At 37.8% G+C, this 16,937-nt stretch overlaps 1 protein-coding gene across 1 annotated transcript; it reads left to right on the top strand.

Annotated features, from left to right (window-relative positions):
* Positions 1-897: 897 nt before the first annotated feature.
* On the top strand, positions 898-12,011 carry LOC140245493 (uncharacterized). The gene is made up of 4 exons (XM_072325062.1): positions 898-1,226; positions 3,686-3,756; positions 4,664-6,240; positions 11,740-12,011. The coding sequence occupies exons 1-4, from the start codon at positions 909-911 to the stop codon at positions 12,009-12,011; spliced, it is 2,238 nt and encodes a 745-aa protein (XP_072181163.1). The 5' UTR covers positions 898-908.
* Positions 12,012-16,937: the final 4,926 nt, after the last annotated feature.

The following is a 16,937-nucleotide window of genomic DNA, read 5'->3' as shown; positions in this document are numbered from 1 at the left end:
CGGTCGCTCCGCTCTCTCTCACAGATATTTCAAAAACAAAAAATAATGTCTTCATACTTTTAAGGTCTGATTTTCCGCCGCACAGTCATCTGACAAGCAAAAAAAAAAAAGCAACAACAAGAACAAAAAGTCTTCATATTTTTGCTGCCACTTTCCTCCCACTTTATATTTCATGCAAAAGAGTGGGACATCCGATCCCTGTAAAGTGTGCGTGGGGGGGGGGGGGGGGGAAGAGAAGCTTCTCCCCCCTCCCCCTCCCCCTCCCCCCCCCCCTCCCCCCCCCCCCCCCCCCCAAGGCTGCGCCGGTCCGGTTATGGGCTTGTAAGCGTGGTATGGTGACCATCCCCCCCACTCCTCAGTACGGATTTACGCCGTTGTTGACAACAAGAATATGATCTCGTATCTTTGCGTCTCGGGTGTGAATGTCAGTTTGAAAGGAAAGTTCCCGCAGATATCCGCTGTCGGTTATTGTACAGATCTGTGAGTGGGTAAATCTTGCTTGTGGCTTTATATCCCGGGTTTGTCAACGTGCAGGATTTTGAGAACGTCTTCTTCTCCTATTACCCCTTTGTCTGTCTGTGTTTGTGTGTTTGTTTGTTTGTTGTTTGTTTTCTATATGACAAGATCGTTGGATAAAGCATACTCAGCTACGCTAGCTGGTCTTTGTATCCGGGAATATCAGGTTCCTTATCATCCTTTTCTTTTCTTCATGTGACTACATATTTGTAAACATGTACAATGATTATGATATTGTATTGGATAATAGATTCAAATTCATTCAGTCATTAATCCATCACATATCATAGTGTATTCATCACTTAAACCATAGTTTTACCAGCTTCATCTCTACATTTTCATTTGTACGTTGCAGCAGCTCCACGTCAGCCGTTCGTTAAACAAAGTTCCCGATGTCGTCTGAGATACTTTTATCGAACGATTCGCTGGCGACCCACGAGCCCGACCATGACCATGAAGGGCACAATAGGGGAACCTCGACAACGGCGGCTGTTACCCTCGCTGCCATTATCACGGTGTCGCTGGCGGCGAACTCACTCGCCACCATCACTATTCTGCGCGTACGAGCTCTGCGTGATAACATCCACAACTATCTGATATTGAACCTGAACATCGTCAGCCTCTGTATCACCGTCTTCAGTATGCCGTTTGCCCTCGTGTCCGTGTTCGACCAGGGAGAGCTACTGTCGCACAACAAGCCGCTGTGCGGGGTAAGGAGTGGGTGTACTCGTTTTCCATTGTCCAATCCCCACAACACACCCGAACTGAATCAATTTGCTAGGCGGACACATTGGCTAGACTGCGAGTAAAATCGGAAAAATATGGTTGTACCCATACAGTGAATTCTTGCAATAGTCTACAACAATATTTTAGATTTTTAAAATGGGAATAACCAAATGTTTGAGATCACAAGAGATATGACGATACTGTGTAGAATTACAAAATGTGATAATTTGGATTTTAAAAAAAAAATTATGACCACTGATTAATTCAACATCACCGAATGATCCGAAACCTCAGGCTTTTGGATATAAACAAAACATATGTTGGTTATAAACAAAACATAAGTTGGTTGTGGCAACATTTATTGAACACAATTCTTCAGTTCCTCTGCAAATGACGTGCCACGCAAAACGAATGTATGTCACGGTTTCTTAGTTTGACTTATCACAATTCTAAAGAAAATAAATTCACACTAACTCATACATTTCATAATTATTACTCTTTAAATAAAACCGCTCCCTCGAACCAAAACAAAGCAATAGAAACTAACTTCAGTTTAACCTTTAATCGATGATCATTTGTGCAAGACAATCAAGGATTTATCACAACGTTATCCTAATTTATTTGATAAAATGAAAATAATTTGATCCTCCGAAGTGACTCTCTTGACTTTGGAATGAATTCGATGCTTGACAATACTTAAGGAACTATAACTGCGTGTGATTATGTGGTACATCAGTGCAAACACCACCAAGGAGTATACCTTGAGAACATTATTAAGACCACACTCAATAAATTTAAGAGCGCGTGAGAAATATAACAGTGTCGACGTGCCCTAAAGTTGTCACGGTTGCGTGATACATCTTTTCCTGGTCTAAATATTGTTAAGTTTGATTTCAATAAGCGGTCATACTTTTTTTTCCACCTAGCTTCATTTACCATTGCTTCGTGACTTTCAGATGCCAACTAAATTATTATTGTTTCAACCATGATACTTAACGAACATACTTCAGTAACGTGCGAAACAGAAAATGAAAAATGAGATGTTATTTGAACGTGAGAAAGAAAAACGACAATGGAAACGAAAAAGACAATACCTGTGTAACCTAGACCACCGTGATTCAAGTGTCTCTTCAACAGCTGAAATATGATCCTATATTTTCATATATGATGTTCATATACATTGTATCTCATGTCTCTAAAACGAAAGTCATCCTCCTGATCTGGGGTAAATCCCTTGTAAAACACTTTTAGGCAGCTTTGAAAGCATTTTCTCATGTAAATTCTGTTTTGCAACTAGGATGACGTCGACCTTTAACAGAGAGCACGCTTCGACAGTAAGTGATATCATTGACATCAGAATGGATCAAACTTTGATCCTGATACTTGCAAGCAAAATGGATGAAATTTTGGTCCTGAACATTGCATTGATATTGCTTACGATCAATGACCATTCATACAATATTATGGTGTTTGAATAAAGTCTATAATTATTTTAAAGGGATGGTACAGTATTGGTGGAGATGAGAATTGGGCTTAAACCTTTTGCGAGATACCAAGAAAACATTAATGATATAGTACAGAGCATACCATTTTAAGAGGAATTCAAAGTTTATTTGATGAAAATCAGGTTTGAAATGACTGAAACATCCAAAAACAAAGTAAAACAAAGCCATCGTAATAAAGTGTGGGTCCCACACTTTATTAGAATCGCTCTTTTTTTGGATATCTCAGCCATTTCAAAGCCAATTTTCATCAAATAAAAGTTGAATTCCTCTTAGAATTACATGCTCTTTCATATTTCATAAGAGGTTTCTCATTCTCTCACCAAAAAATGTTAGAAACCTGAAATTAGGTCTCAGCCAAAACTGTATGATCCCTTTAAAGTAATCGTCATGTTCATTTTTCTCAAGGTTATGTTTTCTTCTTCTTGATTAGTATCTCCTCCATGTTTATAGTTGTATTTTATAGCTTAATATATCATATCTTAAAGGGACTGTACAGTACTGGTTGAGGTGGGAATTCATGTTTTGAACATTCTTAAGTGAGATAGGGAAAAACCTTTTATGAAATATGAAAGAACATGTAATTTTAAGAAGGATTCAACGTTTATTTGATGAAAATTTGTTTTCAAATGGCTGAGATATCCAAAAAAGTGATAATAATAAAAGGCGACAGGCCGCGTCTTTTTTATTAGGATCTCTTTGTTTCACCTTGTTTTTGGATATCTCAGCCATTTCAAAACCGATTTTCATTAAATAAACTTTTGATACCCCTTAACATTACATGCTCTTTTACGTCTCATCGAGTGGTTTCTGAATATCTCGCAAAACGTTAAAAGCTAAATCCTCACCTCAACCATGACTGTACACACTCTTTAATAGAGATTATCCATTATCGATTAATATTGGCATTACCTCTATGTTTTCTATTCTTTTCGACATAGTTCAACGGATTTGCCTCGGTATCATTTCCCGTTGCCAGTTCGTTGACTGTTCTGTGGATAGCGGTCGACAGGTGAGCTCGTACTTGGATCATTGAATGAATCATCTTTCATTTCATTTTCAAACAGATCATCTGAGAATGTAATAAATCATAACAGCACGGTCAGTACACTAAATGGAATATATATAATACACACACATACATACATACATATACTGTTTATCTTCATGAAAATGTGTTTCTTTCGTGTGGAAAGAATGAACATTTTTGGGGGAAATTGAGCGACCCTTTATTAATGTTATGTAAAAGTTATGTAAACGCTGAGTTTCTCTCTCTCTCTCTCTCTCTCTCTCTCTCTCTCTCAAATAAACCCCCTCTATCAGAACAGATAAAAAAGATTCTCTATCACATTAAATCTGACAGCTGCTCAATCCGAAATTAAAAAAAAAAATGTGATTTCAGGCATCACAATCTATCTAGTTTTTTTTTTTTTTTTTTTGTCTGCTGTCCATGGAAGAATGAAGTCAATATTACGTACAATAATTGCAGGTATATCTTTGGCAAACTGCTTATATCCTCACATATTGTTACTTGTAACGTGTATCTTTGTCAAACTGCTTATAACCTCACACATTGTTACTTGGTTACTTGTAACGTGGCTGTTTTCAAAGTAAGTGTATTTGTTGTTATTTACCACGACTGAAAAAAGTCTTGAGAAACGGACCCCATTGGTTTACCTGACACGGAGGTTGTAAAGCTTTAATACCCGTCTGACTGAATTATTACGTCATATCGTTAAACGGCGTGACCATGTTTCAAACCAATTCCAATTAACTCTCATTGGCTTGTCTATCGACTACACATGCATTTATACTTGCTAGTTTTATTACGGGATACATCATAAAGTCATTGTTGATTTCGACACATTATCAAATTAAAAAAAAAATGTTGTATCGTCTTCCTTTATGTTCCATGACAGGTACCTGACTGTCGTCTGGTCGAAGCGCTTTCCGCCTTCAGGCACACGAATTCTCCTCATGATCGTGTCCACGTGGCTGGTGTCTGGCATCATTGGTGTGTTGCCACTCTTCCATGTCCTGTCGTCCTACGAGTACATGTTCGACACCCACCAGTGTTCTCCGATCTGGACGATGTGCACTTTCTACTTCGTCGTCTTCTTCGCCATCTATGGCGTTACGATACCAGTCATGCTTCTGTCCTACATCTTCGTGGTCTACCACCTCTTTAAGAAGGAGCGGAAGATGCAGCTTCACCAGTCGTTCAGATCGAAATCGACGTACGCCCAAAGTTCGCTGAGGCGGAGGAACCCCGAGTTGAGCCTGGAGAAGAAATCCGACGAACACGTGGACAAAAAACAGGTTTCAGACGAAGACAAAGTGACCTCAGATTCTGGTTACACCTCTCCATCGGAGGGTCGCCCTGGAGGGGCACAGGACGCCAACAACAAACAGTCTCCGGGACACTCAGGCCTTGGGAATGTCGACACCATTCCCTGGCGAACCAATCCCAACTGCAATAATTCCGCCAGCAACGATGGTGAAGATGACTGTGATGAAGACAGTCTAAACGTTAAGGTCTCCCTCCGAAGAAAGCCATCCGTGGCAAAGATCATCGAAGAGTTGCAAAAGAAAAAGAAATCCTATCGGAACTCGAAATACGACTCGTTGCCTAGGCTGAGAGCTAAACAACTGGTCAATTCAAACAACCTCCGCAAAGCTGCTTCGGCTGGTGCCATGGATTCCGATGATAGCAGCGACGGAGCTCCCTCCCTCAGCGGCGTGCTCTCAGAAGACAGGAGTGCATCCATGGAGCACCAAGACACCTTCAAACCATTGTTTCAACAGACTGAAGAAACAGAAACCCAGCCAGAGGACAAGTCGGTATCAACATCGACTGACGAGAGCCAACAAGTCGACGAGAGCCAACAAGTCATCATTTCCATTCAGCAACTAGCAGTTGACCTCGATTCCATCACAGGAGACGAATTATCCGCAAACGACTCAACCCTCGACTCTGGAGTTACAGAGGTGGAGAGCAGTCCCAGGTTGGAGGTTCCTTTAGTCAAAGTGGAGGAATTCTCTGGTGATGATGATGTTGGTGGGAACGTGACTGAGGTGAACACCCTTAGTGAACACCCTGATGATGATCATTCTTCCGAAACACAGACGGACTCGCCTATCGAACTGCCAGTGTGCTGTGAAGATCAGAACAAAGAGGATACGACCATCCTTGACAGCACGGACTGTAAAGAAAGCAGTTCAACGACTGATAACGGCACTTCTCCAACATCTGAAGGTCAGATGAAAGGCGAAGGGAGTTCCCCCAACACGATTCCCGTTCCCGACGCGGGACGAACGTCAAGGTATGCGACACTGAAAACGGGAACGCAGAGGCGGAGAAAAGTATCTTTGGTAAGCGTGTCATCGGGACAGCTCCTCGAGGTCGGTCACACCGGGACCAAGATTCGTCGCGGGAATAGCAGGAGACCTAGCATGAGGCCGCAGCTGACGGCAGACAAACAGGTGGCATTAATGGGTAAGTTACATAATTTACAATATATTACTCAAGGTGGATTCTCTCATGCAGATCTTTATTCCTTGGTCTTTTGAAGAAGATCATGTGCATTCATCATGCAACACGTTCAAGCATACAGAACCGTTGTTTTCATGCCACTTTAATTTCATACCAGTAATCAATAACATAATTGTAACAACTTACGTTTGGAGGATAACTAATACTATACGTCTTGCAGCACCGTGGGAACCGTCGATGGTGATATTGATGGATTTTGTTTTTCTATACCTTTGAACTCTCTTCTTGGTCTATGTAACATGATTGTGGGCTTCTACCTTTGTTAAGGAAGGGGTATAGGAAAGAAAAGAAACCTGTTCTCGGAAGGTATATATCATAACACATCTGAGACTGCCTTGAGGTGCAACACTTTCCTGAACAATAAGGGTATCAATTTTCCAAAAATGATACTTTGTGGGACAAGCAAATTGGCACAGACGAAAGTACGGCTTGTACGGGTACTATACAGTCAGTTACTCTCAAAGAGCAAGGTCATCGGATCGCGCATGCTGACATAGCTTTTAGTTTTCCTTGCGAACATTTTTTTTTTTTGCGTACTATGCTTCCATCATTTCCAGACCCAACTTAGATATACTTTATGCCCTCAAAAAACTAAATCAACACGTTTCATGATTAATAACAACAGAAAGTGTACATTGATGAAATGCTTTGAAGTTCAAAGCGGATGCATAGCTATAAAACACACGGGTCAGATAATTTTAATGGTTAAACGAATTCAAAGATTACTGATTTGTACAATGTCAAGATGCTTCTGCTTAAAGTTTGACGCGCGGCGGGAACAGCTAGGACATAAACACGCACACACATACACACAAACAAGCAAGCAAGCAAACAAACAAACACTAACGGTCACCCACACTCACACAAACAGCGTGTACTATGTTGATGCACACGCCCCCGCATACACCCACTCACTCATAAGAAGGAAAGAACCGGGTTAGAACAATTTGGATGAGGTCGGAAGAGTGAAAATGAAAGTTGTAGAGGTCGGGAAAAAAGTTCAGATACAAACAAACACACAGACACACAGACAACAAAACACACAAACACACACACACACACATACACACTATCAAGCAAATAAACAACCCTTCATACAAGACAGAAGCAGAAAGGACAATAAGGAAGTAAGAGCAAAAGAGGAAAAAATGAAATACGACACGGCGCAGACAAGTTTGTGCGTGCAGTCTGAGTGAACTTGATCTTTTACCATCAAATATATTGATGCCCTTCCAAGTGCACCATAAGTCATCGATCCCTCCAGGAGCCCCTATTATTTAGTGCAGATTCTTCGAAAAAGAGTACCCTTATCAGAAAATCTAAAGCATGATATGACTGTAAAGTTGTCTTTATTGTTGAAGCCTTCTTTCTACTGGCGTATCGTGCTAAGGTCGTGTATATAGTTTGGGTCTATCGGCGGTCTGTAAACAAGAGAAGGCGCCCAAAATGGAATCTACGTTTATCTCCACAGATTAAGTTACTGGCATAGCTACATAAAGGAACGGAATTAGATGACACCTCTTGCGTTGTCTTGGCCCACGCATGATAAAATCTGGCAGTTCCATTTGGCATAGAAAAAAAAGCTCTAGTAAATGTTTGGCAAAGCATTCACATACCAGGACGAAGCATTAGATCACAAGGTACTGAAGATAGTGGTGATTACAATAATGACACATTTAGCAAATATAATGACGACGATGATGATATACGTTATCTATTCCCGACGTTCCTGGCATCATTGTTACTACAATCTAACCGGCTACATTCACAAGCATGTCACCGCTATAACTGGTATATGACTGTTTTTTGTAACCACGAAATGGTTGACTGCAAAAAACATACAGGCATGTTGTGATGTTAGACTACTTCTCAAAATGCCACAGTGATATGAAATTTTACACGAGGGAACGGGTACGGAGACTCAGAAGCGCAACAAGACGGTTGGGAGGGGGTGGGGTTGAGATGTTTGAGTAAGATCACTAGTATAGACATGACCAGCTCGTTTAACTTTCTGCAATTTCGAGACTATTAAAGTTTGAGGTGTCCTGAATTATTTCATTTGGAATATGTAGTACCATATTTCTGTATTTAGGGGCGCGACTTTCATCATGTTGTTACCAGAAATTGATACTTATATCCTTTGGTAAACATGTCAACTACGATGTGTGAAAGACTTGATACATAATCCATATTTAGATACGTGTAGCATACACAGCGTACTCGTATACATACATGATTATAATAATAATCAAGCTAATTAGGAAATGAGTATTAGGATTGACATTTCTCCTTATTACTGCTATCATTATCGTTACATTTTAATTAATCTTCTTCAACTAGACTTGCCCGGTTGGAAAGTGCCATAAAGTTTCAGATGGAAGAAATGTAAGAAAACCATTCATTTGAGGATGACGAGAATATGCAAACCCCACAAAAATGAGTGGGAGATGAAAGATATTATTCGACTGACATTAACATTTCTGTATATCTACATTTGAATAATGTGAAAGGAGTTGTTCGTATTGATTGATACCTTGCAAAACACATGAGGTCGAACAAAATAGCACATTTTTTTTTTTTTTTTTTATGACTAACTGACCAATAAATACGAAAGGCATGCATTTGGTAAGGCGGGCACTGCTCTGCTGCTGGTGATTCCAAAACATGGCTGAATTAATGAAAAAAAAAATCTAAAAGGAAAATAATACAGAAACAAATGCGCTATTGCTCGATACTTTGATCTGATCGAGGATTTTTACTTTCTGGTTTATACAGACCTCGAAATTCGCTGATATTCATGCAAGGCCAGTCTCCACCGGATGTTTAGAACGTGACGATGAAGTTGATCGAGAATTCAGTCACGTTGTACGGCTTTTCGCTGATTGATTCAGTGTATGATACATTCGAAAGTTTTAAACCCTCACGTATCTCTCCCTTACGCACGAAACTGTTCTGCATTCTTCTGATTGCTGTAACGAGAGAAGCCATTGTAAGCGCACAAAGAAAGAAAATAATGTCAATATTGAGATCTGGCATTTAGTATCTGACAGTATATATGAAGTGTTTGTTTGCAAAAACCGATAAGTCCATTTTTGAAGATTTTGAAGTACGGTCTCTGTCATAAAGTACAAAATAATACCTTTTAAATGGTATATTGGTCACTACATATAAAGGTATATTTTTGAAGTTATGGTCAAAAGAAGCAAATATTTTCTTATTTTTCTCTTTATTTTTCTTGACCTTTAATCGCAAATATCTCCATTTGACAAATATGGACTTATCGGTTTTTGCAAACAAACGCTTCATATATATATATATATATATATATATATATATATATATATATATCATACATATATATATATATATATATATAATATATATATATATATATATATATATATAATACATATATATATATATATATAAAATATATAATGTGTGTGTGTGTGTGTAAAGAAAGCCCAAAATGGTCTCACAGTTTCAAGACATAACAGCCAAAATGAAAAAGAACACACTAACAAACCAGATGTTGTTAACACAATGTTCGCATGTTTATTATTATTTTGTGAAATATGTGTATGTGTGTATTTGCCTGTGTGAGGGTGTTTGTATTCAAGACGAGAGATAGATAGAGTGAGAAACAAGAGAGAGAGAGAGAGAGGGAGAGAGAGGGAGAAAGAGAAAGCAGACTTTCTCACGGGAAACAGAATGCGGTATCATTCTGCTCTCCAGGGATTTGCAAAATGTCCAAAAAACATATCAACTTTCTTCTGTCGCTGTATATACAATTTTACTGGTAAAGCTGATGAAGGGATGATTTACATCTCCTGAAATTCCCATTTGATCTGAGAAGGAAATAAAGAATGGAAGCTCCCCAGGGTTGCTAGCTCTCTGTGAGGCTTTGCGTTTCAGAGCCAGGAGAGTATTGGTTTCATCACAATATATGTCTAACGATAACACCACTAATGCTGATATTACAATTTTATTGAAAAGATAACCGTATTATCATAGTTATGGCAAAGCATGATAGTTCATAGTACAATATCACAACGCTATATCTGGCTATCAAAACCTACATAAATGAAGACTTGGTGGCCAAATGAGATAAACGCGGCTATTTAGAAATTCTAGAATGGCCCGAATTCACGAAGGTGGTACAAATGAAACCATGGTCTAAACCATGGACAAAAACCATGGAGCGCCAAGTGTCGCATGGAAAATTTCGTTACAAAATCAGTCATTTCGTCGGTGAAATGATTATTTTGTAACGAAATGACAACACTTTGTAACTAAATGAACATTTCGTCCACGAAATGATAATTTCATTATCGAAACGGTCATTTTGTCGACGAAAATGACCAATCTTGTAACGAAATATTCCGTGCAACACTTTGCGCTCCATGGTTTCTGTCTATGGTTTAAACCATGGTTTTAATTTGTACCACCTTCGTGAATTCGGGCCTATAAGTCTACTATCAGACTGTCAGGTAGAGCAAAATAAAACCTTTCCAAATATACCTCATCACTTGTTGCATAACAAAGAATATTGATTGAAAATAACTTCTTTATCACAAATTCTCTTATCATTGTCTTTGTTTTTAGCAGGTTTAACCGCAAATATCGCAAATCGACAAAAAAAATGGAGTATGTAACTCTTTATATACTTACATACATGTATCATTTAGAGTATGTGATATTTGCTGCATAGTTATGTGTGTGTGTGTGTGTGTGTACATAATTTTATATATATATATATATATATATATATATATATATATATATATATATATATATTATATCATCATAAACAAAACTGAAACAAAGCTCATGCCTTGCTCATTGTTCTCTCAGCATCAACAATTGAGAGAGAGCAAATCGCTCGAAAATGTGTGTGCCGGAATAAACAGTTGGTGAATACAGCATGAACTTTGTTTCAGTATTGTTTTTGATGATGTTATCATGCCAACATTTGGTGAACTTACTCAATATATATATATTTGAATATATATATATATATATATATATATATATATATATATATATGCGTTTGTGTGTTGGTTGGTGTGTGCCTCAAGAGACAGCATTTCTTGAGGAAAGATATGGACATGATGGAAGTAAAGTGATCATTGTGTGGTGATGGTGAAAACAAAACGAACGAGAAGACTTGGCAGTGTGAAATCGACACAATCTCTCCACTGATACCAGGGAACTGGAAATGAAAGTTTAAGCCGTATTGAGGAGAGAAGATTTGTGTGTGTGTGTGTGTGGGAAGGGGGGGGGGGACGAAGAAAGAAAAAAAAAACACAACATTAATGCCTGTCGAGATAAACTGTTAAATTATACGAGAATTACAAATTGCCCATAATGAAATGTACCATCAAATAATGGATGAACCAACCATGTTAACAATACATTATCTTGTTTGAACATCTTCTACAGGTGGTCTCTTGGTGCTGACGGCAGTAATTTGCTGGACCCCCTATTTCATTATCAACTCGTGTTTCTTCCCCATGGACGTTGCACCTCACTGGACCAGCGTCCTAGCCATGTGGCTCGGCTACGTCAACGCCATGCTCAATCCACTCATCTACTCTTTCACAAACCGTCGAATACGCACCATGATTTGTCGCTTCTGCGGGGAGCAGTGCCGTCGGTTGCGGGAGCGAGTAAGGTGCGCGACTTGGCTGGATAAGCAGAGAAATGGAACCTAGAAAACAAAAACAATAACAACAAAAAAACAACAACACACGTCTCCACTCACCGATAGGGGAACATATCAGTTAAGTTCCTATGCTATACCAGGTGCCAATTACAACTGGATTCAGACAGAAGACTGTGCTGTATAGATAGCATTGATAAAAAGTTTTCCGTGCTGTCACGAAGCTTGGCCCATGGACACTGGATCCTGGACGCTCTCTTTAAAAGCTCAGTGCGATGGACAGCTGGACCACAAACAGTAGCCTACACAACGGCACGCTGTATAATGATAAAAATGAGAGAGAACAATGGAGTAGTGTCGGGGTGATGAGGGGATGTATGCAGTCATTAGGAGAAATATGCAGCAATGACGTCATCAATTCATGCACATCGGAACCAATAATAGTTTAATAAGCACACGTGACATCTTTACATATTATATTCTTTTATCTGCTATCTGATTTGAATTAGTGACTTTTCGTTTTTTGTTCTCACTCTATTTTGTTTTTCTTCTTTTTTTTGCACTTCAAAAATAAAGTGGTCCCAAATGAAATGTAACTTGGGTGACGAATGACGAAAAAGTACTTGTCGTGAGGCAAGTTGACGGATAAATTCATCGACATAAGTGGCCGACAACGTCTGGAAACGCCTAGATCTTCATCTCTAGCATGCTACCAGCATGCTAATTATCAAGCAGACGTGACGTGGATTCCAATACAAACAATGACGTATAAATGCTACGATTTGGGAGCGAGAAGCGTCAAGTGTGTCAAAAAAGAGTGATTTGAACAGTTGAATCTGAACACCGAAAGAATGCTATTGATTTCGTCAGTGATGGTAGGTGTAGAGTTGGTGGGAACATAGAAGATTGTCTCTGTATTGATTTCCCAGAAGGACGATGAGATGTCAGTAAAAGTTTGGATTTTGATAAGCTATCGGGCTTCAAATCTACGGAATCTTGATTGCAGTGCAGTCAAATATTTTCAGCTATTGAAGTGGAACATTGCCAAAACAAAATATGATACTTGTTTCAGTAGGTGCATGTATGCGGTTGGAGAAAACAAATTATAGATTTTTTTAAGACTTAGAGCGGAAGTGGATTTCGTTACGATGTTTTTACATCAGAGCAGAGAAATCGAGTTTACAGTACTTGGTAATTATGTGTATACGATCTTTTGTATCTTTCCGTATGACATAATACAATGTACGTATAATTGATAGGATATTCAAATTAGATGTACCATTGATAACTGAAATGTTTTTGTTTATGTTGAATGTCTTCCAGATTACATTGACCATGATGGTACCTTTCGGTAGATTTACAAGTGAAAATGGCGTAGTGTTCTATTGGAGAACGATGCAGATGAACTATGTAGATGAATGTGCTTTCTCTTTTATTATGATGCGAATTTTCAGGTTTTTACGGTATTAAGGTCTGATTTGTTTTTGTGTACACGTGAAAGATATTTTCCACTTCTTCTTTTTTTTTAACAGAAAGCCGCATTGCTCATCCAGGATGCCAATTAAAGAGCTTTCTAGACACTTTATATAATTCCACGTCAGACAGTAAATAAATTGAAAGGGCTATGTAGAGTTCTGTGAAATTATCGTGGTCCTTGAGCCAGTAAATCAACACTCTGAAAACCTCCAAAATTATATATTGAAAAAGGATGATGACACAGGAGTCCCACATATTCCAGTAATGTGGCGATCTGTTGTCATTACAATACCACTTGTTTAACAAGTTTACCTGTATAGAACTTATGCGTGGTTTCTCCTTTTGTTCTGCTTACTTGAGCACCCATTCATGCATTCAAAGCCGCTATGTCATCAGCCTTGTTCATTGTGATATTTAAAACATTCTTATTCCTCACTCCAATCTCCATAAATATTGAAACTCTTTACCCAGTATACCAAAGCCAATTTTTAGACGTTTCAATGCAAACGTCTAAAATTATTTAGAGGTATCCTTTAAGGCCATGACAATTTGAAATGACGACTTGCGCAGAAAGATACTATGCTAACTTTCCCAAGAGCCTTTCTCACACATCGGCTACACAGAAACCTATCACAGCATCACTCGGAAATGAATTTACTACAAAAAAAAAAAGGAAAAAAGATAAATAATGAGTAATTTTAGAATGTTATAATTGTGTCAGAGTAAATTGCCAAAGACTTACTTGATTCAGTCTTGGAATAATACGCATGTATGAGCTCACTCCGAAATTTAGCAAATTTATTGCGTGATGCCATGAGCTTCAAAAAGACCCCCTTCTAAATCTCTTCATGCCTCTGTCTGTCTGTCTGTTTGTCTGTTCCTCCATAGATTTCCTTTCCTCTTCATATCTTCCTTCTTTCTCCTCTTTCTTTCGCCATCTTTCTCCCTGTGTTTTTACTGTCGTGTCTAATATCATGCCATTATCTATTCTAAACTCCTTTTATACTTTTCCCATTTTCCAATTTTTAATTCGGATGCGTCCATCGTATTTGATATGAATGTGTGTATGTTATTGAGAGTTCCTCCTATCTGTTCAATATAATTCACGTATTCTTGCTGTGTGTTGAAACAAGAGTACTGATTAACTAAAACAGTGATTTGTGTGTATACTGAATACATTGACTGTCAAATCTTTCTGTACACACTTCTTCCCTTTTTCCCCCTTTCTACTCGCCATTTTTTTATCCAGCATTTTTTTTTATTCCGCAGGGAAACTTAGCTGTCTTTTACTGTTAAAACCAAACAATCCACTGTCTGCGATATCTAGGTTATTGTTAATCTTCTTAGCAGTACTTTGCGAGATTTCTCAATCGCGTAAATCTATCTGAATGAAGCAAGATGAAATTGTGTGTTTTATGAAATCATACGTGTCGGGTAAAGGAATAATTATGAGCTTGTTATTTGGTCTTCTAATCGTAAGTTCCGCCAAAATCCATCTTTTGATAAAAATCTAATATCACAATGGAATTATTGAAACTACAGCATTATGTGGAAAGTAATTTATTAAAGTTTCCTGTCTTTTATCTAACTATGTAAAATGCGACTCATTATAGACTCCAATGCGTTGTGTGCTGCTTGTATGCTGTGAAAATATATCATCATTACAACATCATTCAAACCTCCCTGATAATGAGGTATAACTCTGTCAGACGCCTCTTGTTATTATTATTATTATTATTATTATTATTATTATTATTATTATTATTATTATTATTATTATTCTTATAAAAGTCGTGGCCTGTCACTTTTATTAGGATCACTTTTTTTTTTGATATCTCAGCCATTTCAAGACCAATTTTTATCAAATAAACGTTGAATCGTTCTTGGAATTACATGAAGAGTTTGTTCGCAAAAACCGATAAGTCCATATTTGCAAAATGGAGATATTTGCGATTAAAGGTCAAGAAAAATAAAGAGAATAATAAGAAAATTTTTGCTTCTTTTGACCATAACTTCAAAAATGTACCTTTATATGTAGTGACCAATATATCATTAAAAGGTATTATTTTGTATTTTGTGACAGAGAGCGCACTTCAAAATCTTCAAAAATGGACTTATCGGTTTTTGCGAACAAACTCTTCACATGTTCTTTCATATTTCATAAGAGGTTTTTCATTATCTCACCAATAATTGTTATAAACCTGACGTTAGGTCTCAACGAAAACTATACGATCCCTTTAAGTACATCGACGAGAACGACGCCATTTGACCTAGCCCATTTTTTCCCCCCTGTTTGTATCACTGATCTCTATGGGATGAATCTGGATATTTCATTGGCCCAATTCAAGCTGCACAAACTATAAGTCGCCGCGCCGCCATCTTACCAGGCACACTCTATAGAGACTTGCACCCATTTTCCAGCAGGAGACTGTCGCCATAGTATCATGTGATGTCGTGATCTCCTCACACAATGTAATTTTAGGGCTATAGTACATACGTGGAAAGATGGTGGCGCTGTGGCCTCAAAAGTGATTGGCCAATGAGATATTATTCAGATACCTCCTATAGAGATCAATGGTTTGCATCCAGCGTTGCAACAGATCTATGTGAATGCGCCCTCTTACATCAAGCCTGTTGAAATTTTTAACAATGATTTGTTTCATTCCGTGAAAACACAATAGAAATTTTCATGTTATTATCAATAATAATAATAATAATAATAATAATAATAATAATGATAATAATAATAATAATAATAATAATAATAATAATAATAATAATTATTATTATTATTATTATTATTATTATTATTATTATTATTATTATTATTATTATTATTATTATTATTATTATTGATAATAACATGAAAATTTCTATTATTAAAAGACGGGGAAAGTGAACGTCGAAATTTCACTGAATTTTTATTGAAAAATATACCTCAGCAAAATCTAATACCCCTTTCATAAACTCATTTATCAGCGTTATTTGGTCATAGAATTGAGTAATTGATCAGCATTTTTCGCTGGACAGATGCAATTATGTGCCTATCCGCATCGAAGACAGATTAAGAGTTTGTGAACGCAATACTAAAATTACGTAGATAATATTAATTTCCAAGGTGTGATCAAAAGATCACCTTTTCCCCCAAGTGGAAGAATTTTAACGCGTATGGGTATGTACAGTCACCACCTACGGCGTTAATTATCCTTCTTTTCCAGACTTTTTGAAAGGTAAGAAAGTGCGAATTATTTTTTTTTCTCTCTCTCTCTTTCTTCAGAGTTTGTGAATGCAAGTCTTTATTGAATTGTATCGCATTAGTCTTATCTGGATAACGGGGGGGGGGTGTGAAAGGGGTATTAGTCGCTTAACACCATTATGTCACTGCCCCAGTAACACTGTCTTGGTTTTTCTCCCCTGAGGTAAGACGTATTAACCCGTTCAACACCCAGTGAGTCCGCCTGGCCATCTAAATTAATATCTTAAAGGGATGGTACAGTTTTGG

This window comes from Diadema setosum, chromosome 22 (assembly GCF_964275005.1).
Source record: "Diadema setosum chromosome 22, eeDiaSeto1, whole genome shotgun sequence".
Taxonomy (NCBI): domain Eukaryota; kingdom Metazoa; phylum Echinodermata; class Echinoidea; order Diadematoida; family Diadematidae; genus Diadema; species Diadema setosum.
The sequence above is the reverse complement of the archived record's forward strand: the minus strand, read 5'-3'. Positions and strand labels throughout refer to the sequence as shown.